The sequence below is a fragment of the Lissotriton helveticus genome, chromosome 8 (assembly GCF_964261635.1).
Source record: "Lissotriton helveticus chromosome 8, aLisHel1.1, whole genome shotgun sequence".
Taxonomy (NCBI): Eukaryota; Metazoa; Chordata; class Amphibia; order Caudata; family Salamandridae; genus Lissotriton; species Lissotriton helveticus.
Window position 1 is genome coordinate 1143551384 of NC_136069.1, and position 26584 is coordinate 1143577967.

A 26584-nucleotide genomic window follows, 5' to 3' on the forward strand; every position below is an offset into this window, starting at 1 on the left:
CGCCCCTCCCAAAGCCACCCTGAAGTAGATATATTGGGATTGGGTAGCCACCAAACTTATTCGCAATCCTCGCCACTGCAATTCGACTGCAGCATTTCTGAGAATCAAAGATGTGGTAGCCTATGAGCCCTACTTGGACTTAATTTCCATTCCTCTGGACAGGGCTCTTTATTTCAAACTCAGAGTGGGTACCTTACCTTTGGCCGACTTGGTGTCCAGGTGGAGATCTTCCATCTCCCAGCCCTCAGCTTTCTGTGCGGTGTGTTTGACAAGGGTTGAGACGGTGGCACATTTCTTTTTTTAATGTCCTGACTACCGTGCCCCAAGGAAACGCTGGCTATTACCTCTATGTAGGCTCCTGGGCACAAGACAGCATCTGGTGGCCCTCCGCATTTTAACGACCGATACATCCCCCTTTATTGTCTGTGCTGTCTCCAAATTTTTTAAATGGGCTTGAATGATACGAGCAAAAAGGCTTTCCATCTCAATTTAATCCTATTTTAATTATTTATTGCTCCTTTTATCTGATTGTTTTATGAATTATAACTGTATGTAATTATAAACCCTGAATTTGTATTTTGTAATGTATTGCTTTTAAGATATTTACGTATCGAAATAAAGCCTTTACAACAACAACAATATTAAAGCCCAAGGGGGAACTCTTTATGATGCTAAACTGTGGGGTAGTGGGAATACAGATTTTCTCTCTACCGTAGAAAAACGTTTTTCAAGATCACTTTTAAATCTACCCATTAGCACCCACCTGACTCCAATGTTTCTGGACCTGGCCAAAAGCCAACTGGCCCGAAAGTTGGACTACAAGCAGTTAATATTATTCTGGCATCGTTAGTGGTCTGTTAAAGAGCTTGCCCCTTATTGGCCTCCTGAAACAGCCTCAGGTAACCTCCATCCCATGGTTTAGCTCCTTGAGAAATCTACTGATGAGACTAGGGATGGAAGAGTACTGGTTTACCCCTGAAAGACTGTCCCTTGTACAAAAGTGAAGGTTTAAAGCGATCTATTGGGAAATAATAATGGGGAAGGAGATGACCAAATCGGTGGGTACCCTGAACCAGGATTTTATGAATTTTAAATTTGCTCCATTTTATGACGAAACTATTGATGAAATTGTTCCCCCTTTGGCACGCAAATTATTTCTACAATTTAGATACAAGACTTTACCCACCAAACTGTTTTGTAACAAGTGGTGTAGTAAGGTTTTCTCTGATGATCTTTGTCCAGAGCGCAAGGCCAGTTCTGAATCCATGGCTCATTTGTTATTTTTTTGTCCTCGCTATAAGATTCTAAGGGGCAAGTTGATTTTCCCCTGTGTTAATTAATTGGTCCTGGCCATTATCTTGAGGTATTGAGAATTTTATCCACTGACACCCGTAGAGTGATAGTTTTTGATTAGTCCAGATTCTGGCATGCACTATGGATTAAAAGTTTTAAATGTATTGTATGTATTGTTCTATGTACTTTTAAAATAGTTTTAAATTGAATTTTTGTTCACTTTTAAAAATGATTTCTATCCCTATATTGTCTTCACCTGCGTTGTTATGTACTTTGTAAGATCCTTGTGATCCAAAATGAAGTTATTTGATGATGAAGTACCTTTTGTACCACTTGAGCTTCTCTAGTCATCTGTATATCCACGCAGTAATGTTTGGTGAAGGTTTGTGGGGATGCCCATGTAGCTGCAACCCATATGGTGTCTACTGGCACATTGGCCATGAAGTCCAGGGCTGCCCCTTTTTTCCTTCTGAGTGGACTTTTGGCCATGTATTTAGAGTTTTTCCTGCTGAGACATAGCATACTTGAATTTCCTCTACAGTCCAATGTGCAATTGTCCCTTTTTTGTCACGGGTGCTCCCTTGTTGAACTTTGAGTGAGAGACGAACAACTGATTGCCTTTACGGAATTGTTTGGTCTCCTACAGATAGTAAAGTCTTTTATACGCCCAGGGTATGAAGACTTTTTTCTAGTCCTATTTGTGGGTTTTTGAAGAAGACTGGTAGCGGTATGCTTTGGTTCATGTGGAATTTGCCTACTACCTTAGGTAGGAATTGAGGGTTTGTCCTTAGGATAACTTTGTCCTTGTGGATTTGCATGTATGATTCCTCAATCGTTAATGATTGTAGTTCACTTACTCTCCGTAGAGATGTTATAGCCATTAAGAAGGCAGTCTTTATAGTGATGTATCCAAGTTCTGCTTTGTGCATTGGCTTGAATGGTCCTGTCATTAGCTGTGTTAGGACTGTGTTTAAACTCCACATTGGGGCTGGTGCCTTTCTTGGGGGTGCAATACTCTTAGACCCATCCAGAAATCCTTTGATGACTGGTACTGTGAAGAAACGTTTACAAGAATCTCCCCTGGTGTATGCTACAATTGCTGCCAGGTGGACATTGAGGCTTGAGAAGTTGATGTTACTGTCAAGCAAGTGTGTGATATATATGAGCACTGTTTCCTCTGTGGAAATCGAATTTAGGGTGTTGTTTTCTGTACACCATATGTTGTACTGTTTCCTCTTAGCTATGTAGCATTGTCTTGTGGTCTGTTTTCTTGCCTCCTTTAGCATTTATATTGTTCTTTGCAGTAAGTTCAAATGTCCAAACTCTGTGTTCAGGCGCCAAGCTGCTAGGCTGAGTGTCCCTGGTTCTGGGTGAAAAATGTGACCCCTTTGTATTGTGAGAAGGTCCTTGTCTGCCTTGAATTTGAATATCTGTCCTCTGGATAGTTTGAGTATGCTTGAGTACCAGGTTTGTCATGCCCATTGAGGGGCTATGACTATTAGGTTTGTTCCTGGTTGTCTGGCTTTCCCCAGAACCCTTTGTAGTAGAGGAATTGGAGGAAATGGGCAAATGTCCCTGACCAGTTTAGTGACAGGGCATTGCCTTTTGATAGGTGGTGTTGAAACCTGGAGGCGAAGAATTGGCATTTTTTGTTCTCCATTGTTGCAAATAGGTGTATTTCTGGAGTTCCCCAGAGGTTGAAGACCTGTTGCAGGCTACTTTGTTTTATCACCCATTTGTGTGAGCTGCTGTTTTGTCGGCTAAGTTGATCCGCTTTAATGTTGTCCTTTCCTGGCAGGAGAATTGTCTGATTTTCCTTGAATTGGCCCATTTCCTGGGCTAGTTTGCTTCGGATGAATGATTTTGTTCCTCCTTGTTTGTTGAGGTAAAACATTGTTGTGGTATTTTCCGATCAATACTGTCTTCCCTTCAATGTGGGCTTGGAATGCCTTTAGTGCCAGGAACACAGTCTTAATCTTTAGTAAGTTGACGTGCTTTATGGAGTCTGCATCGTTCCACTGACCCTGTACCCTCAGGTTTCCTGAATGCGCTCCCCAACCCTTGTGGGACGCATCTGTTGCGATGCTCACTGAGGGAGTTGGTGTTTTGACTGGCTAGTGTTATGTTCTTGGATGCCCACCATTGTACCTCGGTCTGAACCTTTTCTGTTACAACCACTAGATCCTCCCAACTCCCTGTGGTTTGTGACCAACTACTGCATAGCCACTCCTGCAGATGGTGCATGTGGAGGCATACATGAGTCATGAGAGGAACGAATGACAGTGCTCACTGTCAGAGACTGACCCTTCTGGAAGAGGCGAGTTTCTTGTTCGATAGCTTGTATTCTTCGCTGGGTCGGATATGCCCGTGTAACCTTGGAGTTTTATCTTGCTCCTAGGAAGGTCTTTTGTTGCTCTGGCTTTGTTGATGACTTTTTGTGGTTTATTGAAAAACATTTTTGCAGTGTTGTGATCACCTGATGAACATGTGTGTAACACCTTTGCTTTGAATTTGCCTTCACCAGCCAGGCGTCCAGGTTGGGATAGACGTGGATTCCTTTCCTTCTTAGTTAGGGATGCAGCAACTGCTGCTAGGCACTTTGTCAAGACTCTTGGTGCCAATTTTATCCCGAAGGGCAGGATTTTGAATTGGTAGTGAGTGTTCTCGTGGAAGAACAAGAGGTATTTCTTGTAAGCTTGGTACATGGTGAAGTGAAGGTAGATGCCTTTCAGATCTTTTGTTGCCATGAAATCGCCATTTAGTAGCTGTGGGATTACTTCCTGTGGTGTTGACATTTTGAAATGCTGGGTGCGAATGAATTTGTTTAGGAATTTAAGGTCTAAGACGAGTCTTCGCGTGCGATCTTCTTTTGGTACCAAGAAGTAAGGTGAATAGTTTCCTTTGTAATGTTCCCTCCTTGGTACCATTTCGATTGCTTGCTTTGGTAGGAGTTCCTTTATTTCCTGTCTTAATTGTATAAGTTCTGTTCTTTGGAACCCCTTCTTCTTTGGTGGGTGTTTGTTTTGTCAGTTCTATTCAATAGCCGTGGCGTACTACATTTAGACTCCAACTGTCTGTGGTGGTGTTTTCCCATTGAAGAAGGTGGTGCGCTATTCTGCCTCCCACTGGTGTTGTGTGGGGTCTTCTGTTGTGGGCAAGTCACTGAGTTTGCTCCTCCCACTCTCGAGGGTTGTTCCCTGGCTCTTCCTCTGCTCATAAGGGCTGCCTTGGATGCTGTTGCCAAGCTTGGTATACGGACTGCTGGATTGATTGCGGTCCGCGGCCCTGTGGGTCGTCTGAAGTTAAACTTCCTATCTTGAAGGTGCCCCTCTGTTGCAGGCTCCTAGAGCCCTAGGTGTCTCATTGTCCTTCATAATTTGTTGAAGGTTTTCATCTACCTCACTTCCAAACAGGGCGTCTCCTATGAAGGGTTTGTTAATTATTGATGTTAGGACCTCTTGCTTGAAGCCCGCGATTCGGAGCCAGCAGGGCCTTCTTACCGTTGTGCTTGTGCACATTTGTCTGCTGGCTGTATCCGCTGCGTCTACGGCTGATTTCAGACAGATGTTTGCTATTTTTTCCCCTCCTGTATGATGGATTTTGCTCTTTTCTCACCCTCTTCTTGGAGCATGTTCATCAGTGCTTCAATGTCATCCCATTGTTGGTGGCCATATCTATTGAGGAGGGCATTGGAGTTTGCAATGTGCCATTGTGCTGCTGCCTCCCTCTTAATCTTTCTACCCACCATGTCTTTTGCTTTCTCTCTCTGGAGGCGGGCCAGTGGAGGAGTGAGCATTACTCCTCCTTCTTGACGTGGTGACAATGATGGCGTCTGGCACTGTGTTTCCTTGAATGTATTTAGGGTCCTTTGACAAAGGTTTGTATTTTCTCCACCCCCCTTGGGGTTATCCTTGTGGTTATCCCTTATGCTGAGGCAGGCTCCTTGAAAACCCTGGTATATGGTACCTTAGGTACTAAGGGCATAGGTACCCCAGAGGCCTACCAGGGGCTGAAGCACATATTATGCCACCCCTGGGAAGCCTTCCAAATTACACCACAGGTCTGCTACTGCAGCATGGGTAAGGAGGTGCATGCACCCGTTACTGAGATATAGGTTACCTATATCTACCTTTAATCACTGACACATATAAACCTATAAGTCACTCCTTTGGCAGGCCGTATCAATCCTGAAGGCAGAGTGCTTGGTTTTGTGTGAGAGGGTGCCCATGCATGAGCAGGACCCCTCTGCAGCTTTTGGACTCTATTCTCTGTAGCTGTTCTGTGATGCAGCCAGTCCATATACTCTTAAGTGCATTATAACCTTGCGGTGAATGCTAACTTTGGAATTGCTGCATGGAAACATGTTGTGTTTGGTGTCAAACACTTTGGAATCCTACAAGTCCTGGCGGCGGGGGTAGAATTCCACCCATCTAGAGGGAGAGACATGTACACACTGACCTAACCGGTAATAGTTTAAAAGAGCCCTGGCATCACAAAATGGATGCTGCAGCCACAGACACGGGTCTGACCTCCTGCTGCTGGACGAAACTCCAGCAGGGGAGATCTGGACAATAGGTTTCCTGTCACAGGGAGGTGTAACCACCTCCCAGACAGGCTTTAGTGTATTGGGGCTGGGTGGGTGCATTCAGAGAATGCTTTTCAGACAGTGCTGGGGGCACACTTGGTGTCCCTGTGCATATCCCAGTTCAAACCGGTTGCAGGGGCCCTCAGCCCCTGCTCTGGTGCGAAACTGGATAAAGGGAATGGGTGTAACCATCCCTCTTCCGAGACCCTCCTATAGGTGGGCCCCAGAGTATGTCCAACCCATTTTCTTAGTATAAGTATGGGACCTCAGTCCTTAGGACTGCAGTTTACACCTGGACGAAACTCTGCAACCTATATCCTGGAACTTCAACATTCTACATGACTAGAAGACGGAAGAATCTCCCTTGGGGTCAAGGAGTGACTCCCCTGTTCAAACAGGCACCAAAGAAGCATCTTGCCGGTCTGCATTTCCAAGGCTCCCGCCGGAACCCAAAGTATTTGCGACTCAGGACACGGACTTCTAGACTTCTCAGAGGCCGACACAAGATCTTAGCAAAGCTGGGACCCGCAGCCCTCACGAGTGACGTGGGACCGGAACTCCTGGAGACCATGCACATTTGCTAGTGCATCAACTTCCAGAGCTTTCCCGCAGTTATGCATTGGGCTACTTGTAGTCCAAGCCCCGAGCACCATCTGCACCTAAGATTGTGGGCCTACACTCCACGAGTGTTCCGTGAGCCCGCTTCTAGCATTTCTGCTCGAGGCCCCTTCGCGATCCCTGGTCCGTCGACTGGTGGGTCCCCTTGAAGTTAACTCTTCTTTTCCTTGGGCTTCACCTGGTTGCTCCAGAAGTGCCCCGACTCCCCACCAAGGGGTGAGTCCATCAGACCTTGCTGGTCTGCACCGAAGCCAATCCCTGCTTTCTGCGTGGGTTGCTGTTGCCAAGGCTTGTTGGGTCCAATCCGGAAACCGACACCGCAGTACTCGATATCCTTCGTGGGACAGCTCGAACCCAGCACCTGGTCGTTGTCGACGCCTCCTTTGCCTCGTGGCTGAAGAGTCAAGCTTCGCCTTCTTCACCTGAAATCCCCCGACATCGGTGCACATCCGCTCATTGACTTCCTGGTCACTGGCAAGTGACCCAGACTCTGTCCCCTCTGCTTTCAGGTTCTTCACATCTCCATTCCATCCTTGGATCCACCCAGACACTTTCCTCTTGGTCGCCAGCAGCACTTTTGCAGCAACTCGCCATTGAACTCAACGACGAAACCAGACATCAAAAGACACCTATGCACCCGGCTTCCCTGGGTGAGGTAACTAGAGTACTCCAGTGCTCCCATGGGTGTTGACTCTAGAGCCTCCTAGTTCTAAATGGGTTTGCTCCAAGTCCTCTTCTAAGTGTCCTTAATCTTTAAATTTCCAACCGCGACTTTCCCCATAGAAGTTAAAGGTGATTTGCGGCTATGTTTAGACACTGTACGCGTCCCCGTGGTTCCCCTGTGTCACTACCTTGGGTGGTTCTTGGTGACCCCAGCGGTTCTAAAGGCTCTAGGCCTTGTATCTAAGTTAGTCGTGGTTTTATACCACTTTCTTAAAATATGGTTTGGTACGCCCCTAGGGCTCAACGTATATTGTGTTAATTTACTGCGTGCTAATTAAGTTTACTGAATGTAATTTTGCCTCTAGCCTCAAAGATATACACACCTGGTGTGGTTGTCCTTTCGTTTGGAGATTATAGACTGGTAAAACAAGCTGCTTTACATTCCTCCAAGACTTAGCCTGAAGGCTCCTCTCCACAGCTACCACTAGGATACCTTTCTATATAGGTTGTCTTCAAACCTACCACAATAAGGGTTGTTTGGACTGGTGCAAGGTGCCCACTAGAATAGTGGACAGCATATGCCAGGCCAACTTCTCACACCGTGTGTTGCAAGGTCTGCAGGAGGTGCGTCAGGATGACTGGTGGGGTCTCTAAGCCCGGTCCGAGGGGCAGCTAAGTTTAGTTCAATTCCCTGGCCTACGGTCTGGTGTTCTGGACCTGTTGCAGCCTCATCTCAGTTGATTGGCATCCCTTTCTCAAGCAGATCATGAATGTCTCATCCCTTCTTGTCTCTTATGAGGGAGGGGTCAGTGTGCAGTTGCTACACTGTGACCAGATGGATGTGCCATGGTCTTCTGTCTCATTTGAGTTTCCTGTGGCTATCATCACCTTTCGCTAAGCCTCCAGAGACTTCAGTGTCACAGGCTAAGGCTCTGAATAAGCAAAAGGCTCAACCCAGCACAGGAGACGGGGCCCTGGGGATCTTCCTCCTGTCTGCTTGTCACGGTGCAGCCACTCACTGAATCACTATACTGGGCAATCTCTCCCAGCCTCTCTGCTATCCCCACTATCTTGACCTTGTCAGTGGTGAGCCCCGTATCCGCCCCTTTAGCATCTTAGCCTCCTGGGTGGCCTTAGGTCTTTGGGTTGCTCAGCCAGCAGCCGGGGCAACAGGCAACCTTTCGTTTTGCCAGTCCCTCCTCTTCCTACCTCTGCTTCCTTAGGGGGACAGTCTCTGCTCTCATAGCGCTGTGGTAGGCCACCTCACCTTGCGCCGCGAAGATCGCCTCTTGGCTGCCACCATCTCAGAGACAGAACATAGCTTATGCACATCCTGTATTCGAAGTATAAATCTGTGCAAAGTCCGAAGATCGCCTCTTGGCTGCCACCATCTCAGATACAGAACATAGCTTATGCACATCCTGCATTCGAAGTATAAATCTGTGCAAAATCCCTAACTGTTTTAAGGATATCTTCTTTTCTGTCCGCACTAATCATATACTAGCTCTCAAACTTACCAAGTTCAACCTTATGGATTGTAATCAGCGCCTGGTATGAGATTTAAATCATATTACACTACATATATTACTTGGAAATAGCAAGCTCTTCTCATTACAGTACAAATAGCATTCCAAATCATGAACAAAATGTCGAATGACAGCGCTCATGAACTGGAGGAGGTAAAAAGCAGATAATGAAATATAAGTTTGTCATCAAATATCTCAAAGCACGGAAATACTCACTTTGACAGTTCCTTTATTTCTTCTTCATACAGTTTCTTCCTTTCAGCCAGTTCCTCTGGCAGGTACCTAACAATCAATTCTTCCGTTAGGAGAGTCTTCTTATAGGCTCTGGTTGCCAAGAACTATAGAAAAACAACACACCAATAGAATAAACTGGACAACTGCAACCATTAAATGCAAATTAAAGTGCTGCAGATTTGACTTTTATGAACGGTCAACTAAGTCTTTGTGGGAACTAATCAGCAGCAGACGGAAAAGTTACTCACCTGTAATCCTAGCTCTCCACCATTATCTTCTTTTATTTTATAACTCTAAATATCTATGTTTATGTGCAGTGCTTAATTTGAGCCAGTGGTTTCCGGAAGTCCGCACCAGCACTTAATTTTCAACACTGTCACTTATAACTGTCTCTTACATGACAGCATTGTTTGTCTAAATTAGAGATGGTCACAGCAACAATTGTTTATTAACTAAATATACATAAAAAATGACATGCCTGCTGTCCATGTCATTTTTACAGCTTTAGTGTCTGGAATAGTCCAAATTGTCACACTCGTAGGGTGAGATGGTTAGTGGTTGTGTTAGTCTTTGGCGGTGCTGGAAGGGGCAATGGGTAGAGCAAGCTGCAATGGCCTCCTGACGAGGGCCTGGGTACTTTTTATTTTTTTTTACAAATTAAGCAATGCCTATGTGCAGGATTCCAGAACAATTAGCAATTAAGACAAATGTTTTTATTAGAATTTCTGTATATTTATATAATGCCATGTGTCAGTATTTGGCATGATCCCCTAATCATGTGGGCCAAAGTAGTATATATATATTGAAGGCTGAATTCAAGGGGAAATTAGGATGAAATAGTACTTTCACAAGTAGCCTTCCTAGCTCTACTGCTATAGTGTTGTCTAGCAGTATGTTAATGAAAAAAGAACAGTACACCATACTTAAACGGCAATAATGTCTATATGATTGTCTGTCACTTTACACTATACATGAGAAGATTTGTATAATGCATACTAAGAAGAAATAGAAGGCTCAGTTTCTTTGTTCATAGTTAAGTAATCATACCACACATCCTACCTCTGAATACCAAAATCAGTAGAGTAATCCACCTTTCTCATTTGCTTTCTGCAAAATGCAAATATAGATAGTCTCAAAATGCATGATAAATTAATCATAGGAAATTAGCAGCATGCACAAAATCTGAAAAATAGTCTAAGTCCAGAATATGCATCGAATCAATAAGAAATCGAGCAGCATCTTTTAATCACAGTGCTTGAAGAGGGAGTGTGATGCCCTCGTCATGGTAAGAACAAGTTACTTACTATTGGTAATACTCTTTCTGGTGGATACTCTACCCCACCAAAGATTATTCACCTGTGGAAAATCCCCCAGGTTCCAGACTGGAAGGAATATGCTACTTACCAGCATGCATCTGTTCTTGGCATGTAGGGCTGCTGACATTTATTTCTATGCATAGATCGCCGCCTAGTGTTGGGTCCGGATGATTGTACATTGTTGTCCTGGAAGAGTCTTCGAAGTATCACGAGATAGGTGGCTCCTCCCCTGGACTACAGTGCGCATGGGCATCCCCTCCATGCTCAGATTGTTTTTTTCCGCCATCGGGTTCGGATGGACTTTCTTAGCTCAAGTTAGGAATATATATAATTACTCTTTCTACAAGGCCAAAAGGCCTTCGGGGCGTCGGGCGTCGGTATTGTCTTTCGTTCGGGGTTTTCACAGCTGTGATCCTGCGCACCACCAGGTGGCGCCATGTGGCTCTACTTTGGTCTCGCTCCACCCTCAAAGTGATGGAGCAGAGCGGCATATATATGCCACCTCTTTGCACCAAAGTCAGTTTGCTTGACTGTTTTTGCACCCCTGGGTGCAGAGCACAAAACAATTAGAAGTACTAGAGTGCAAATCTATAATTTGGGACCTTTATAGAGGGCAAAGAGCACACTCTACCAAATAGTGAGATGGGGGGAGGGTAGTGAGGAATCTGTGGTTGGATAGAGTATCCACCAGAAATAGCATTACTGAAGAGGAGTATCTTCATCTTCTGAAGGATATATCCAAGTGCAGATTCCTAAATCATAGAATAGATTCCAAACAGTACCGCCCCAATATAGACAGTTTGTGGAGTGGGCTCAGACCAATAAGTCCTACAGTACTGAACCATATACTGTCATCATCATAATGTGGGTATAAATCATCTCTATCATCTTCATCATCATCTTCAAGCAGCGTCAATCTCTAGTCAGAGTCAGAACCGAACAGCAAGTGAAGTAATTGAGGGTGGATTGTATGGGAACCAGGTACACTTGAGTGGGGTCAGTGCACGATCGGTCCGGGTCGAGGTGGATTCGGCTCAAGGGTCAGCACAGGATCCACCTCCGGTGGCAGCGCATCAGGATATACAACGAGGAATGGTCTGGCACAGGTATTGGACCCAGAATAGAGGAGGGCATCACAGTCAGTGGAGAAATGGAGGCGGGTTCCAAGGGCTCAAACTGTTTACTGTATACTGATCTGCTAGCAGTAAACAGAAAAGAGGACTCCATTGGATACTAGGGGCCTAAAGGCTCACAAGAGGGAGACAGATAAGTGCCAAAAATAAGGTGCATGGCCTCCTTCAAGGTCACGACCTGCTGCAACATTACCGATGGTCCAGGGTACTCTAGGCACATCGGAAACAAATGTGGCATTGGCTCCTCAATAGGAGACCAGAAGCGAGATCAAGTGTAACACTGATGCCCTCAGAACTTCTCTTAGGTAGAGAGTGGTGGGATGGGGTGGAGTCTTCGCATTCTTGTTTTTCAGCATCGAATTGGACTCTGATTTACGAGATTCCTTTTACCACAAAAGAGGATGTGTCTTGGGATTGGCCTCAAGAGGGGGGAATGGGTGTACGCCATCAACTTAAAGGAGGAGTGGGACATGCATGACTTCTTTCAATGTACAGCTTCACTTCATGGTTCTGGATCCTCTTCGGGTGCATGATGGCACATTCCTCACAGGACATGGAGTTGTGCCCCAAGCCCAAACCACAAGAGGTACTCCTTGTGTAGGCGCATCACAGACATCTGTTTACAGAAGTCATGGCATGGTTTGAATCCTGCAATCTGGGGTGCAGACATCGTTCTCTTGCACACTGCAATTCAGTTCAAGCCAACAAAAAAAGGGTGCAGAGCAGCTCAAAGATTCAGGAAGTAAGTAGTGATAGCGGTAAGCAAGGAAGCACTGCTGTGAAACCATCCAGATTCAGTCTGGAATCTGGGGGATATTCTACAGGTGAGGAATCTAAGGTTAGAAATATTCATCAGAGTCTAACCAAGATTAACACCAGTGATAATAACTTAGGGTCGGGCAGGAAGTTCTTTGTGGCAAGTAGATTCCCAAGAAGGCATATCCTCAGAGACTAATCAGTAGCCCCCCAAGGAAATTAGACATCACACAAAGTGCATTGTAACACAAGGTCCAATTAGTTGTGCCAGGGGTTTTCAGGCTGTTTATCACACTGGAGACATTTAGGTGATTGACTGCATACACTTTGAGTGCAACTGCCTATCAAAATAAGCTCTGATAAAGTATATATATTAAATAAACTTGCAATCTAATATTTTGCAACTACTCTAGAGTGCTTGCATGCCTTCTTCCATTAATCACTTGTAACTTGTGCTCCCAAGTCAACTTAGCCCTTTCTCTAAATACACTTGGTCACAGTACAGGATGTATGTATTAGTAAAATGATTTTATCAGTTTTCTACCAAATAGCAGTGCCCTGAAATTGGATACATTTCTACAGTGTTAACAAATTCCCCTTGGGTCATATAGGCTCTTGCAGCCTATCTTGAAAATAGCTAGTAGCTGGACCCTTTGAGACCCCCAATTTTCCCAGTGAAATCATTTAACAGTAAGAATTTACATACTTTGCATAGTTGCCACACTCAAATGGGCCACTTATTACACAAAAGTTCCAACTACCCTACTTTCCACTATTAGGAAATGCAGGATTACCCAAAACTGGGAAGTGACATGTAAATAATTCTGCCTTTGTTACAGTGTATCACAGGTCCCCATGTCTCCAGAATCATAAACACTGGACATGGCAGTCACTTTGCAACCTTTTTGTGTCATAAGGCAAATACTTTGCAAATCCACATGAACTGATACAGCCTGAACCATCACAGACACCAGAACTAGAGTTCAATGATCAAACTTGGATACTATGTGCTGTAAAACGGTAGAACAATCATATGTTTGGAAGTTTGGAGATTGTACTGTAGAAGACAGTTTCTGTAGTACCATTTGTGCAGGTCACTCATTCTATTAACCCCTTCCATGCTGATGACGAACCCCAGTCGTCATGCTCCACGGTGCTCGTGTGCTGATGACGGCTGGGGTTCGTCACGGCCCCGCCCTGTTCTTTTGTTTACCGCACAGCGGCGGAATCGGCCCAGCAGGGAAGGGGTTAAAAGTGATTAGTACCATAATGGAGGTGTTGGGTATAGGCATGGGCGATACCTAAAATGTATACAGCAGTGTCAGAAGGATAACCATTGTGGTCAATGAGTCTCTACCTACTTTGGACACGGGGAACCTCTGGAAGAACTGAGTGCATGGAATTTTGTTCTTCATTTTTCTACAAAAAAAATCTATTAAGTCAGAGCAGATTCATATCAGCAGGTGAATAAACACTCTGCTAAAGTCTTTAAATGGCAATTCTGTTAATCACTACAATTCACAACCTTTAATTTAGTATACTACGAATTTTGACCAATTAAGTTACACCGCATATTATGGCAAACTTTTCCATTTACAGTGGTGTAGAAAGAGGGACACTTGAAATGAACATGAAGTAAAGACAGTGCCACTATAACGGGGTAGGACATGGGCAGTCCAAGGAAATGGAACTCTACAGACTTCAAACTTTAAACAAACTATGGTCACTGAAGTTTGCACTGCCAAAAAAAAAAAAACACGGGGAAACCCTGTCTAGAGAATCTTCATGTGTTAGAGAGCATTAAACTTGTCTCAATGTGTGCTATGCGTTGAGGTGGTATATTGTGCAAAATAACAATGGACTGGGATGCAGCCTGAGTGAATACCAGTGGCTAAGATTCACTTAATCATTTCACTCATCACTTTTTTTTGTGTAGATTATTTCGAAGTATGACAGGTATGTCCAGATGTTGGTCTCATGTTCATTGTGCCACTGGAACCAAGCTACACTTGACTGAAGAACCCCAATCAAGGTGGAACTGGTCTTAGGTCACTTGTGTTGCAGTTCACGGAGGACATCACCTGGCGTGGCTCTTCACACTGGACTGTTAGTACTAGAGCTCAGTCAAGACTGGTTTGCATATTGCTGGGTCCAACCTGAGGTGGAATGGTGTTCAAAACAACAATGTGGGATGTGACCACAAATAATTACCCGTGGCTAAGATAAATATAAGCATGCCACCCCTTTCTTTTGTTTTGCATATTTAAATGGGATAGAGTAATACAATTTTATCCAACTTAAAAAACTCAAACTTCTGGACCTAAGCACTACATTTGGTACTTCTGATTATCATTCTCGACCTTACTCTCCTCTCTAGTCTCATAAAGTCACACTGAAGGTTCACTTACTACTACTCTGGCCACCTGGGACTCAAAGACATCAACACAAACCCACTACTAGTTAAGGCCTCACAAGGTAGTGTCCGTGGCTTTCCATTTTTCTCATTTGACACCATTGCTCTTTGACAATATCTGCTCTTTTGTTTTCTCATATAATCTTGGCTACAATTAATCCTATTTTGTCCCCCCCCCCTTAGCTGGCACTTCACCTTCAGTTATGCACCTCAAACTGCCTACCTATTATACATCTGCGGAAGGTACTATGCTCAAACATGGTGAACTCCTCTAATGCGGAGGTCATATACTTTTCTTTCTCATCAGCGCCCATCTCTTTTACTTGCTCTATTCACTTTTCTCTGGACTATGAACTTTGTCCCTTAAGTACAAAACCTTGGGGTTCTCACCAGACCACTCATGAAAATTGAAGCCGCCATAGCCAATTCAGCTAACATTGTACACTTTCAAATATCAGATATAGTTGAGATGTGCTCAAGCGTACCACTGAAAACCGCAAAACCATTCATTAATATTTAGAAGAAAGAGCTAATGCAGTGGTCTTAAAACTTTATAGCACCAAGCCCCCCCCTGAACAAACTGTTTTTGCATGGGCTCCCCTTTCTAGCTCACATGTGTAGGGATATTACATTTTTGGGAGCACAGATGTATAAAGGAGATGGTGCTTCTCCCCCTGTATTGCACAGTGGGGATTGTACTGGGGCATGAGGGGTAAAGGAGTGGGCCATGCCTCTTTCCACCTCACTCCAGATTCCTGGAACTCTTTCTCAATTCTGACTTCTGCATTGTGTCTGTCAAGCCCCCTTAATCGCCATCCTACTTCCCAGATCCCACTAACTCCTTCAAGCTTTCCCTTCCTTCCTCTTGCCACTAATCCAACTCTTCAGACATCAGTACATCTTCCCTCCATGATATACTGCTCAATTGACTCATCTCAAGAGTGGCACCTTGCAGGGGCTCACTTTCACCCTTCAAGTAAGCAAAATCTCGCCCATTAACGTGAATGGGATCACCCACCCTGCAAACCTTCCTGGACTGAAAAAACATTTTATTGCTACTGATTTTAATGCAATCACTCTTCAAAATCTCTTAATCTCGCCAGATTTAGAAACTCAAAAGGTTGAGAGGTATGTTCCAGGATCCCGCTGCACTCAGTCCCTCCAAGCTAATGCAGCTCTCTTTTTCCCCACACTCCCCCAGTGCTCCCTCAGTCCATGTTCCTGCATAACCCACTCCTCCAAGATTTTTGAACTCTCCCATGTGCTTGACTGATGTACTTCTTAACCTCTCCATGCACTCTCCCTCCAGAATGTATTATCGTTCCATTTCTACTAGCTCCTGCCGAGCCCCCTTCCTTAAGTCTCCTGCAGTGCACCATTCCTTGAGGCCCCTGCAGCTCTGCTATCCTCAGCTGCCTGCTATCTCTGGCCTCCATTTCTCTCCATCCCTGCGGGCCCCCACAATGCCGCTCTGCCCAATGCTCCAGGACATTGCTCAGCTCTTGCCCTAGACTTTTCCACACTACAACCACAACTGCAGCTGTCTGCAACTGCAGACAAAAACATTCCAAAACAATACACCCTAAACTTCACCCGCAAGTTGTAGACATCAGGCGATGTCCCCCTCACCCCCCACCTCTGGGAGCCTGGCTGGCATGCAGCCATGAGTCTTGACCATACAGCAATCCTTCGAGTACTCTGCTGTGCACTTCCTCCCTCAATCAAGAAGAACTAGGAACTGGAACAAAGTGGGGAGGTTTGTGTGCCATTTTTATACTCATTTTCCAGAAAGGGGATTTAGATTCATGGTCTAAGGCTTTAGAACCAGTTTGGTTGGTTAGTCTTAACTGTCATTTTTTGTCTGTTCCTCAAACAGTTTATTTGTGCATTCACAGCAGGCTCCAAGCAGAGGACCCAAAAACAAGAGCACAATGGAATGTGAAATATCTGCAGCTGGCTTTCATCTGCCTTCCTGAGGCAGCCATCAGGGACAGACTAATGGGTAGCCCCAGTATAGAAACACCCTCACCTTGAACAGACAAAACTGCTGTGCCCACCCCTACTATTAATCAAACGGCAATACACCGGAAAAATTATTCAGCAGCACTTAGCCTTAGTTAATAAGTTCCTCGCTGAAAAGACAGCCCGGTCTCAACCCTCCCCACTTCTGTGTCTGGCTCGCCACCCTCCAGCCAGAAGATCGCAGAATTTACAATTCTACTGCCTAGGGAAGATTCAATTGATCTCACAAATCAGGCTATCACCACACACAGAGACTTACTGCCTCACATGGAGCACTCCTATTAGACATACACTACCTTAATATTCACATGGAAAGTCAGCACAAGGTCTGGGCTTTACATACAAAGCAGACCATTACACAATAGGAGTCAGTAGACCATGCTCTCTCCAAACACAAGGAAAAAGACCTGGTAATACTAAGGATTCACAAAAACTCAATACACCTCCACCGTGCCTTACCCAGGTCATGGACAGCAGTCCTACACATGCTACGAAGGCACACTTTGGAGGTCCCTCCACGTCAAACAGGGTCTAGATCTCTAATTTCCAAGGACAGGCCTGGCCCCTGAGCACACTCTAGATTAGTGTGACGCCAGGGTCAAACAAAAATCAGGATATCAGTTTCACATGCAATTGGACGCTCAGGGAAGGGGATGATGGTTGACCATGAAGTGGACATTCCCTACCCAACAGATATTTTCTGTTGAAATGTCAGTCTACATCATCCTTGTTTCTGATTGCTGTAATATTTCTGAACAAGTCATATATACACCCAGTTGGTAAATGGGCTCATAGGTATAAATAGCATTTTGATTTACTGATAATCTATGCTTTTATAATTCTTTAGCCAAGAAGGGCATAACTTAATTGACTGTATATATTTGTTGAGTATGATAATACCGCTGACGATCTAAAATATAGAGACATCCTTTGCTGGACGTAGTCTTTAATACCTGTGTTCTACATGTTGTCCTTGCAAACATACTCTGGTATTGGCATAATTTACCGAAATTAATCTGTTAAATTCACTATATGTCTACATAACCCAAAATTATTTCATCTACTGTCACGAATGCTATATACAATGTTTCTGACTGAAATATTGTATTTATGCCAAAATAAACTGAAAAAATAAATAAACAGAATTGTCCAAAAAGTTTGCTTTCAGTTTCAAAGATCAATCTCAATAAGAGCTGTGGTGTACCAGGCTAAGGGGTCACCTCATATTATCTCTTCATTTTAAAGTTAGTTCATTTTTTCTACCCCTTAAAAATATGCAATGTAACCCAACGAAGAACTGCCTTACCTCTGCTATTACCAACACCTGACCAATTACATTTATACACAAGTTTGTAACCATTGCTGTATATGCACTCGCCAAATAAATATAGGCTTTTCTTAAAATTGCTTTTGAAGACAGTGTGGACTACCTTATTATCATTTGCACATTTTCCTAGCTTCATTATCTGCCTAGGGTGTGTCACTGAGTAACAGAATTTACATAGTAAATCTGTACTTCATAGAGTGTATTGTTCCTTCTGCATGACCTGGATATTGTGCACAATATTTTATGTACTTCTTGTGCATTCCTAAGAAGCATAATCCACTAGGACAGTCTGACCCAAACTCTCATCGTCCTTTCACAAAGCTGGTGGTAGTAGGGTGTATGAAGCATCATCATCAAAGCTTTATTCGAGAATTATACTCATAAAAGCACAAACATGCATTTAAAATACATCATTTAAAAAGTTAAATTCATATTATACAAAATTTTAAGACAGTTGTGCAGACATAACCAATAAGAAACTTTGATGTATAATTACACAAAACCCACAAAGAGAACCCTGATCAATTTACATTAGTAAGAATTGCCCTCCGTCTAACAGACCATGCCCACCCTAAGTACTTTGCTGTTGCTAGGACAACAGGCATATCAGTGGAGGTACAAAGTATTCGTAATGCCTCAACACCCCTAATTGCCCCTAGATTTCTGCAGACGGGGGCTAACCAAGCTTTTCTCGGGGTGTTATAAGCTATACACATGAATTAGAAGTGACCTATACTTTCGTCTGCTGCACCACAAACTGGGCAGCAGGAGGTGGTGGAGCTCCTCCACCTACCAGTCAATGATCTCAAAGGAAGGGCACCTGATCTTAGCTGGAATAAAAGCTTCCTATCTCCTGGGCCAGTGATACTGTCCCAATATGGTTCTAATACAGGACATTGTTTAACTTCAAGAAAGCGCCCCGTCATGGTATCAGATCTCGTTTTTTGCCAGTCTTCCAGCTACCCAGTCCCAGTATAGACTTTTGATCGTATTTTTACTTGGGAAGGGTTCCACAGATGGATTGTCCCATAGATTTGAGAGGCCAAGAACGCCTAAGGCAGTCCTGAGATTTTTTAGCCAAACTATCTTATGGAAAGTATCAGCTTTAATTATGGCCAAGAACCCATCTGCGTAGTGCCGGATCTCCGGAGTAGTCCAGAGGCGTCTCCAATAAAGAATCGGGCGCAACCTCGCTTGGTCGCCAACTGGTCTTCTCCCTAAATCAAGACCAAGTGGGATTAGTGGTGTACTCTGCGGGAGTCCTGTGATTCCCCTAAGAAATCTATTCTCAGATAGCTGCAGATGGAGGAGCTTCTCGAATCCCCATAATTCTTCCCCATAAAGTGTGGACCCAAGAGCCTTGGCGTCATACACAGCCAAGACCGGTTTTATTGGCTTAGTCTTCGACTTTTTGTGTTCCGCCCGAAGTGCCCCCGAGGTCTGTTGGCGGCTCAGAACAGGCTTTTCTATGTGCTGAGACCATCTTGAGTTGTTTGCAATCTGTATCCCCAGATAGGTAAATACACTGACCACCTCAAGGTGACAGTTATTCAAAGATATCTTCAGCCGGGGTCTACGTTTTGATGTAAAGGCCATCAACTTGGTCTTACCCACGTTGACTTCTAGGCCATGCTCCCCACAAAAGAGATCGAAGATATTCAGAGCTCGCTGGAGGCCAGCCGGCGTTTTGGATAGAATTAGCGTATCGTCGGCGAACATTAGAATCGGAACCCTGAGGCCCGCCAACGAAGGCGTATCTACACAGGCGTCCAGCATCCGGGCCACTATCCCATTAATAAATAGGGAAAAGAGCAGGGGAGCCATTGCGCACCCCTGCCACACTCCACGCTCAATCGGGAAGTCAGCAGATGATTCACAATTCATGCCCCATTAGGACTTTGGCGAAATTACACTCATGCAACCTCATTATCAGGGTAAGTAACTCAGCCGGAAGACCTGTTTCACTCAGAACTGCCCAGAGCTTTCTCCTTGGGACCAGGTCGAAGGCAGCCCGCAGGTCAACAAAAGCAACATACAGGCTGCCCTCGCCAAGCACCACCGTCCCCCACTGCAGCAGAGCAAAGAGAAACACCTGGTCGATTGTACTTATTGCCCGCCGGAACCCAGCCTGATAAGGGGACAGGGCATTGTTCTCGTCAACCCAATCTATTAATTTGTTTACCACCATCCTCCCTACCACTTTTTGGACAGTGGCAATCAGGCTTATCGGCCTGTAATTAACCGGGAGAGACCGATCCCCTTTTTTATATATCGGTATGATGGTTGCTCCCTTCCATAGTTCAGGGACAGACGTTCCCTTTGCTATAGCGTTTCCCAAAAGAAATACATTTCTGGCCCACCTCACCTTATCGTTAGTAAAAACATCAGAGGGTACACCATCTAGGCCCGGGCCCTCCCCCCGGGCGCAGCGTGTATTGCGACTTCGGTTTCTTTAAGGGTAAATATGTTCCCAGTGGGAAATACAGCCGAAATTGCTTCCACATCCTTAAACTCTGCAGTCTCAGCATATTGGGGTTTAAAATAATCCACCCAAGCACCCTCGGCGACATTATTATCGGGTTTGTCTGGGGTTCCACCTCTACCCCACTTAACAATATTCCAGAATAACCTGGAGTCCTTAGCCCCCGAAGCCTCCTTTAATTTAACCCAATGCTTTTCATCCCATGTTTTTTTTGCTAGGGATATACTAACCTTGTAGTCCTTCCTGGCACCACTGATTGCTGCCCTGTCCCTGCTCCTAATTGCTCTGCCCAAATTTAACCTGGCTGTCCTGCACTGGTGGTTAAACCACCTAGCTAGTTTGAGTGGTTGTTTCCTGTTTGTCTTGCGGGGCCTCATGAAGTGCGGTTTTAATAGGGAGAAGAGCCTGTCATGTATGTCAGTTATTTCCCTAGACCCAGGAATTACTGGGTTTGCATCCTCCATAGCAGTAATTGCAATATCTACCTTTGAACTTATAAATGCCATAGATTCTGCATTAGCCAATACACTCGGCCATTTAAGTCTGCGTATGTCATTGGCCATAGTAGGCAATGGGCCATCAGTCGATGAAGAATTCCCTGTTGGGTCCAACCACCAACTGTGGGTCACACAGAGAGGATTATGATCACTCTCCAATCTGCTCTTAACTTCCATGTCGCATACCAACTGCCACAAGTTCAGGCTACAAAGGACATAGTCTATCCGGCTTTGGTATCGACCATTGTCGAATGTGCAGGCGCCTTCCCCATCGCTCTTCGTTCTCCCATTTAGGGCTCTTAGTCCTTGTTCCAAACAAATGGCATTCAGTTGTAATATGTCTTTCGTCCATCGCTTAACCGGTGCCAGATTTAGAATAGGGACGCCCCACTGCATGTCTTCCTCTTGCCCCAAAGGAACACCGGAGCTATCCAGTGGTTCGAAAGTCCTATTTAGGTCACCGGCTACTACAACCTTATTTCCCAAGGACTGTATTTCCAAAAAAGTAGACAAAGCCTCTAGGATGGGTGAATTCCCTATGGTGCTGCCCCTAGCATAGATGTTGTAAATATCTATCCCTCCCCAGTGTGCTGATGCTATTCTTACCATTTGGATATCCTTGCAACCCAAATCCACCACTTTGATTGTTGCATGTAAGCTTTGCCGTATCCAAATTGTAAGGCCTCCCATCGGTCGGCCCCTGCCGCCTCTGTTAGCAGGGATTGCAAAATTTAGGTAGCCAGGGAGGAATATGGGATCGCAGGCCCATGTCTCTTGGAATAGACATACATCAAAACCATTGATGAAGTTTATCCAATTTTGGGATTCCAGCTTGCTACTCAACCCCGCGATGTTCCATGAGACCAACTTCCCTAAGCGGGGACCTTCTATAAGGGCTGCTCTTGTAGACACCCCAGAGTGACGTGGTAAATTTCCTACAAGCCCCTCCATATCAAGATTTTTGTCCTCATTATTTTGCACAATCTCCAGAGTGCCAACAATACTAGTTGTGATTAAATCTTCATTTACAGATACCCCGGAAATTGAGAAGAACTCCCCACATGTTGCCTCCAAATTCACAGTTTCCCCGCTAGTACTGATTTCATTTTGCTCCACATTTTCGGTTAACGAAAGAGTTAATGCAGATTCCCCACATATATCCCAAAGATTCATATTTTCCCAGTTGTTGATGGTATAATCAAATTTAGGTTCATCGTAGCCCCGACCCTGGGAATTATTTCCATTTGGTCAATGAACCCACCCTTGATCTGCCATCACTTCAAAACAATTATACGTTGGTACATTACAATAGTTTCCCCGTTGGAAGGGTGCAGTGAAAGGAACAAATCCTGGAGAGGGGGGATTGTTGAAGCAACCTGCTTCAGGAACTATGCCAAATTGAATACCTGGTGGTCTTGGATAGAAGAATGTAAGGTCCACAACGCCAATTCCAGCACTGTTTATACCCCAATGTTGTCTTGTTATCAAGCGTACCACCCTGGAATCCTGGAAATTAACGACAATACAATCCCCCTCCAAACACTTGGGAGTACAACCTATCCACTCTGTCCTTCTTACTCCAATGATCAGCCCATCCACTTCCCTGGGCAATGGTCTATTGATCCTTAACCAGTGCATTACCTTGTTTTTCAGCATCTGGAAGGATTCTCTTTGCCCAACCTGCAAAGGTGGCACATTGGTGAGGATAGCAACGAAGGGGTAAGAATCTGGAGGGAGATTCATAGGTGGTGTCCTGCGAGGGGCCCTCATTGGAAGTGTAACGTGCGGGCCGGGGGCTGGAACAACAGGGCGGGATGTTGGAATGCTTGGTGGGGGTTGTGTAACAGGTGGGCCAGGGGCTGGAGCAACAGTGCGGGATGTTGGAATGCTTGGTGGGGGTTGGGAATTATTCATTACACGGTTACTATTTTTGGAGCTGTCTTTATTACCCGTGTCTACAACATCAGGGCATTTTTTGGGATGGAGATTATTACTTTCCCGGCTGTCCAGTGGGTGTAAGTTAGTCTTTGGGACTTGACCCGTTGGCCGAGGCCTATTAATAGTAGTGACTACAGGGAGGACAGGCTCAGCAGCAGAAACACTGTTTGCCAGTCTACCTAATTTTGGAGGATTATTGCTATCCCCCACCCTAGGATAGGACTTGATTAATGATTTGGTGGAAAAGAAATGATCAAGGGTAGCCTGCTCCAAGTCGTCAAGTCGATCAGCTAGTCTCTTGACTCGTTCTTCAATTGGAGTCAAGAGAGACCTCATCAACCTTTCCAACTGGACGAGCAGTAGTGGAGCAGGAGATTGGGTCTCGTCCGATCCCACCGTTGAAGGGTCACTAAGGTTAGATGCATGGCAAGCCGGGGTTACTCCATCGCTAATGATCTTAACCCCATCGGAGCCAACCCCATTAGGCTCACAAGGGGTACACAAGTCTAATCCAATTTTCCTTATTTTTTTGGGATGTTTGGGAAGATAGCACTTCTTCGGGGCAATGCATCTTTTCCTTTTGGTGCACGGTTTGTTACTTACCACGTGAAGTGGCACAATTGATTTGGTAGTATTTACCTCACCAATTGATAAATCAGTTAATATAATGGGCGAGGTAGGAACCGAAGTGGTCCTATCGTCACCCGCAGGAAAGTTAATCGATGGGCCCGGTGACTTGGGAAAAGCATAGGGCGTTTCTAGTACCGCTGGCAGGGTTAGAGATGATAGAGGAGGGACCAATGCCGGGAAACCCGAGGATGGCCGTTTCTCCCGAGGAATTTTAAGGAGTTCGATAGATAGCCTACGCTCGGCACGTCGCTCCGCCAAAGCAATCTCCTTATCAATATCTTGAGTTGCCCGACTAAAATATTTGTCTAGGGGACCCAAGATTGTTAGCCCCAACTCGGGCTGGGGGGAGCTTTGGACAGGGGTAGTCAGAGGGGAAGGCATACTTAACAGGCAGTGTACTTAATAATGGAAGAACAATATAGGCCAAAAGCACAATTTATCAGGTCACAGTAATAGACTATGACAGTGAGTTAAGAGTTAAGCAAGTCAAAGTGTCAAAATAGCTTACACGTGTAATCAGTGACCCCAAAGCAGAGGCGCGATGTCAGAGAGTGGGCCCAGCCCAGCCTCCTTCAGCCCCTGACGGCCACGCCCTTGTCCCGGGCTTCTCCCGGGTCGCTCCCGCGCAGCGGGCATAGCAGAATAATGATATAGGGACTCTCGTTGATGGGGGCGGGCAGGGAGAGCGGCCCAGATGATCGCAATTAGGGCTGGCGGGGACTCCTGGGAAAGGTAGTCCCGGTCCCGCAGCTCGCAGCCCTACCAGACTCCACCTGTGCAAACAACTTCAGGGGTCCAAAGGTCCACGGCAACACACCCCTCGAAGCGGGACCCGCGAAGCGGGTTCCGCGAGGTGCTATCTGAGAAAGCAGCAGTCAGGGCAGAGATTCTCCACACGCACCAACAGGTCAGCAAGGTGTATGAAGCAATTGCTGGAGACTCGCTGTTCTTTGGTGCAGTAATTGCAAGAAAATAATTGCATCCTTGGGTGACAAACTGGTACTACAAAAGTCCAAAACAGAGTTGCTTACCACATTACAGAGAACACACGTGAAGGCAAGCACACACTGTGTACACATATCTGTGAATCACCAGCTCAGAATTAGGTACAATTGCTCCACGTCCCAAACATAAGTTTAGCATCTCACCTCAGAAAGGTTTTCTTTGCACAGTGGACAGTGTGGGTTGTGGTCAAGGCAGCGCTCAAGGCATTTGAGGCAAAAGGTGTGTCCGCAAGGCGTTGTGACTGGCTCATAGAACAGCCTACATGAAATACAAGAAAATATGGTTACTTTAGTGGTAGCTGGAAAGCAGAATTATTCTGGGAGAAATGAAGGACCAAAGCCATTCTTTTGCCTTTTACTTCAATCATTGAGGTTTGATTTTGCGGTTAGTTCTGAATACGAGTTACACATTTCAATTTTGTAATGGAAAATATAAAATGAAGAGCCATTTCCAGTCTAATCATCTAGTTCAAGAAATCACACAGTTCTGATAAAAAAGAAGGGTAGTCAGAAGAAATAATGTAGGCTTAAGAGAACAATACCCTTTACACTGCTTATGAATTTCTTCACTATATAATAAAAATGCAAATAACCTAATTTATCAGAACTCCATGAGCTTTAAGCACTATGCATGAATAATATCACTGTTCCTAGCAATATGAGCATAGGACCAATTCTTACTTCAATGCATAAGTTATCTAAGACTATAGAGCTCTCTATAGAAGTCAACCAGCTAAATAATAAGTGACAAATTAAGAACCCTTGACATTTTTAGAAAGCAAGGACGGATGGAGATATTAACACCTTGACACCCACAGGCACCGTTATTCCAATAAAACCACATCTTGGGACTACGATTTTGAGTGATAACTGCAAAATAACCTGCAATATAAAAAAGAAATGAACCCATATATTACACATATTTATGGAAAATAGCAGCCTGCAGGGTAGAAAGGAGCAGAGGAGAGAAAATGTGGCATTAAAGTTGGAGAAGCACTGCCTGATCAAATTATGCTCAAGCAGTGTTCTGGTTAAGGTAGAGACAGTTACAAAATGTTGCAGAGGAGGCCTAGTTGTAGCTTTATCCATCTACACAATAGGAATCATCCTGAGACAAGTCAATGTAACAGTCCTAATAATGCAGGAAAGGAGAGAATATGTTATCTGTTAGAAGACAGACAAGTTGAACTAGGTGAGCTCTTTAGCAGTTAGTCTCAGAAGAATCATACTCATATAAAAGAGATCTGCAAATCACATTCAAGAATTAGATTAGTGGAAATGAAGGCTAGGTGAGGTCGAGACATTATTCACAACGTCAGTACTGTGAATCCAGGGCGATTGGGATTCAGGGATGGTATTGGTATCTTGTCTACTACAGCAACTTTGTGCTCTTAGAATGCTGTGGACTTTGGACAGCCAGACTTTTATAAATCTCAGACTGTCTTCTTTGAATCCTCATCATTGGAAAAAAAGAATCGGCTATGTAACAATATGTGTTACGGCCATGAAAAGGTTTTGTCTTATTGTGTTATTGTGCACTTCAATTAATGAAATGTTCAAACCTGAAAGAGCATGGATGGACAGAAGAAATACCTTAGCTACACTGATTTTACAATGACTGTGTTGAGACCAACCGTCTTATCCAGATTGCTGTCTTTTGGAAGAAGGTCCTGTTGTGGCCTGAAATGACCCTTCTGGTACAGATCAAGAAGGGCAGTGTGAAGGTTTTATTTACCTTTCTTTATACAGCAAGAACAGAGAATCTGATGCAACATGAAGAGTGGTAGATATTCACAGCCCAGCATCTGCCTGTCGCGGATACTCCCAGCACATAAACACATTCTATACGTAGTAGGGATTACGAATAGAGAGGGATGAACATATGCAAGCACAGGCAGAGACACACACTTCACCTTACTGACGGACCAAAACAAGAATAAAAACAAGCCCGGCCCTGGATTGGAAACCTTATCTCTCAAACATCTCACAAATACAATTTTACCTTTCACTAATAACATTTACTATATACTCAGACGCAAGTTTACCATTTGTATACAACACAACGCTCGACATACTACCAGACATAATGAAATCCTTCAATCTCACATGTTACAGTTATGCCTCAAACTGTAACCACCCCAAAAAAC

At 44.7% G+C, this 26584-nt stretch overlaps 1 protein-coding gene across 2 annotated transcripts in view; it reads right to left on the reverse strand.

Annotated features, from left to right (window-relative positions):
- LONRF2 (LON peptidase N-terminal domain and ring finger 2) overlaps nt 1-26584 on the reverse strand; it is a 203813-nt gene that overhangs the window by 67728 nt on the left and 109501 nt on the right. For both annotated transcript variants that reach the window (XM_078658018.1, XM_078658017.1), the window contains exons 7-8: nt 24582-24696; nt 8902-9023 (exon numbers count right to left, since the gene is read on the reverse strand). In XM_078658018.1, coding sequence (XP_078514144.1) covers nt 8902-9023; nt 24582-24696 — 237 coding nt within the window. The remainder of the gene's footprint in view (nt 1-8901; nt 9024-24581; nt 24697-26584) is intronic.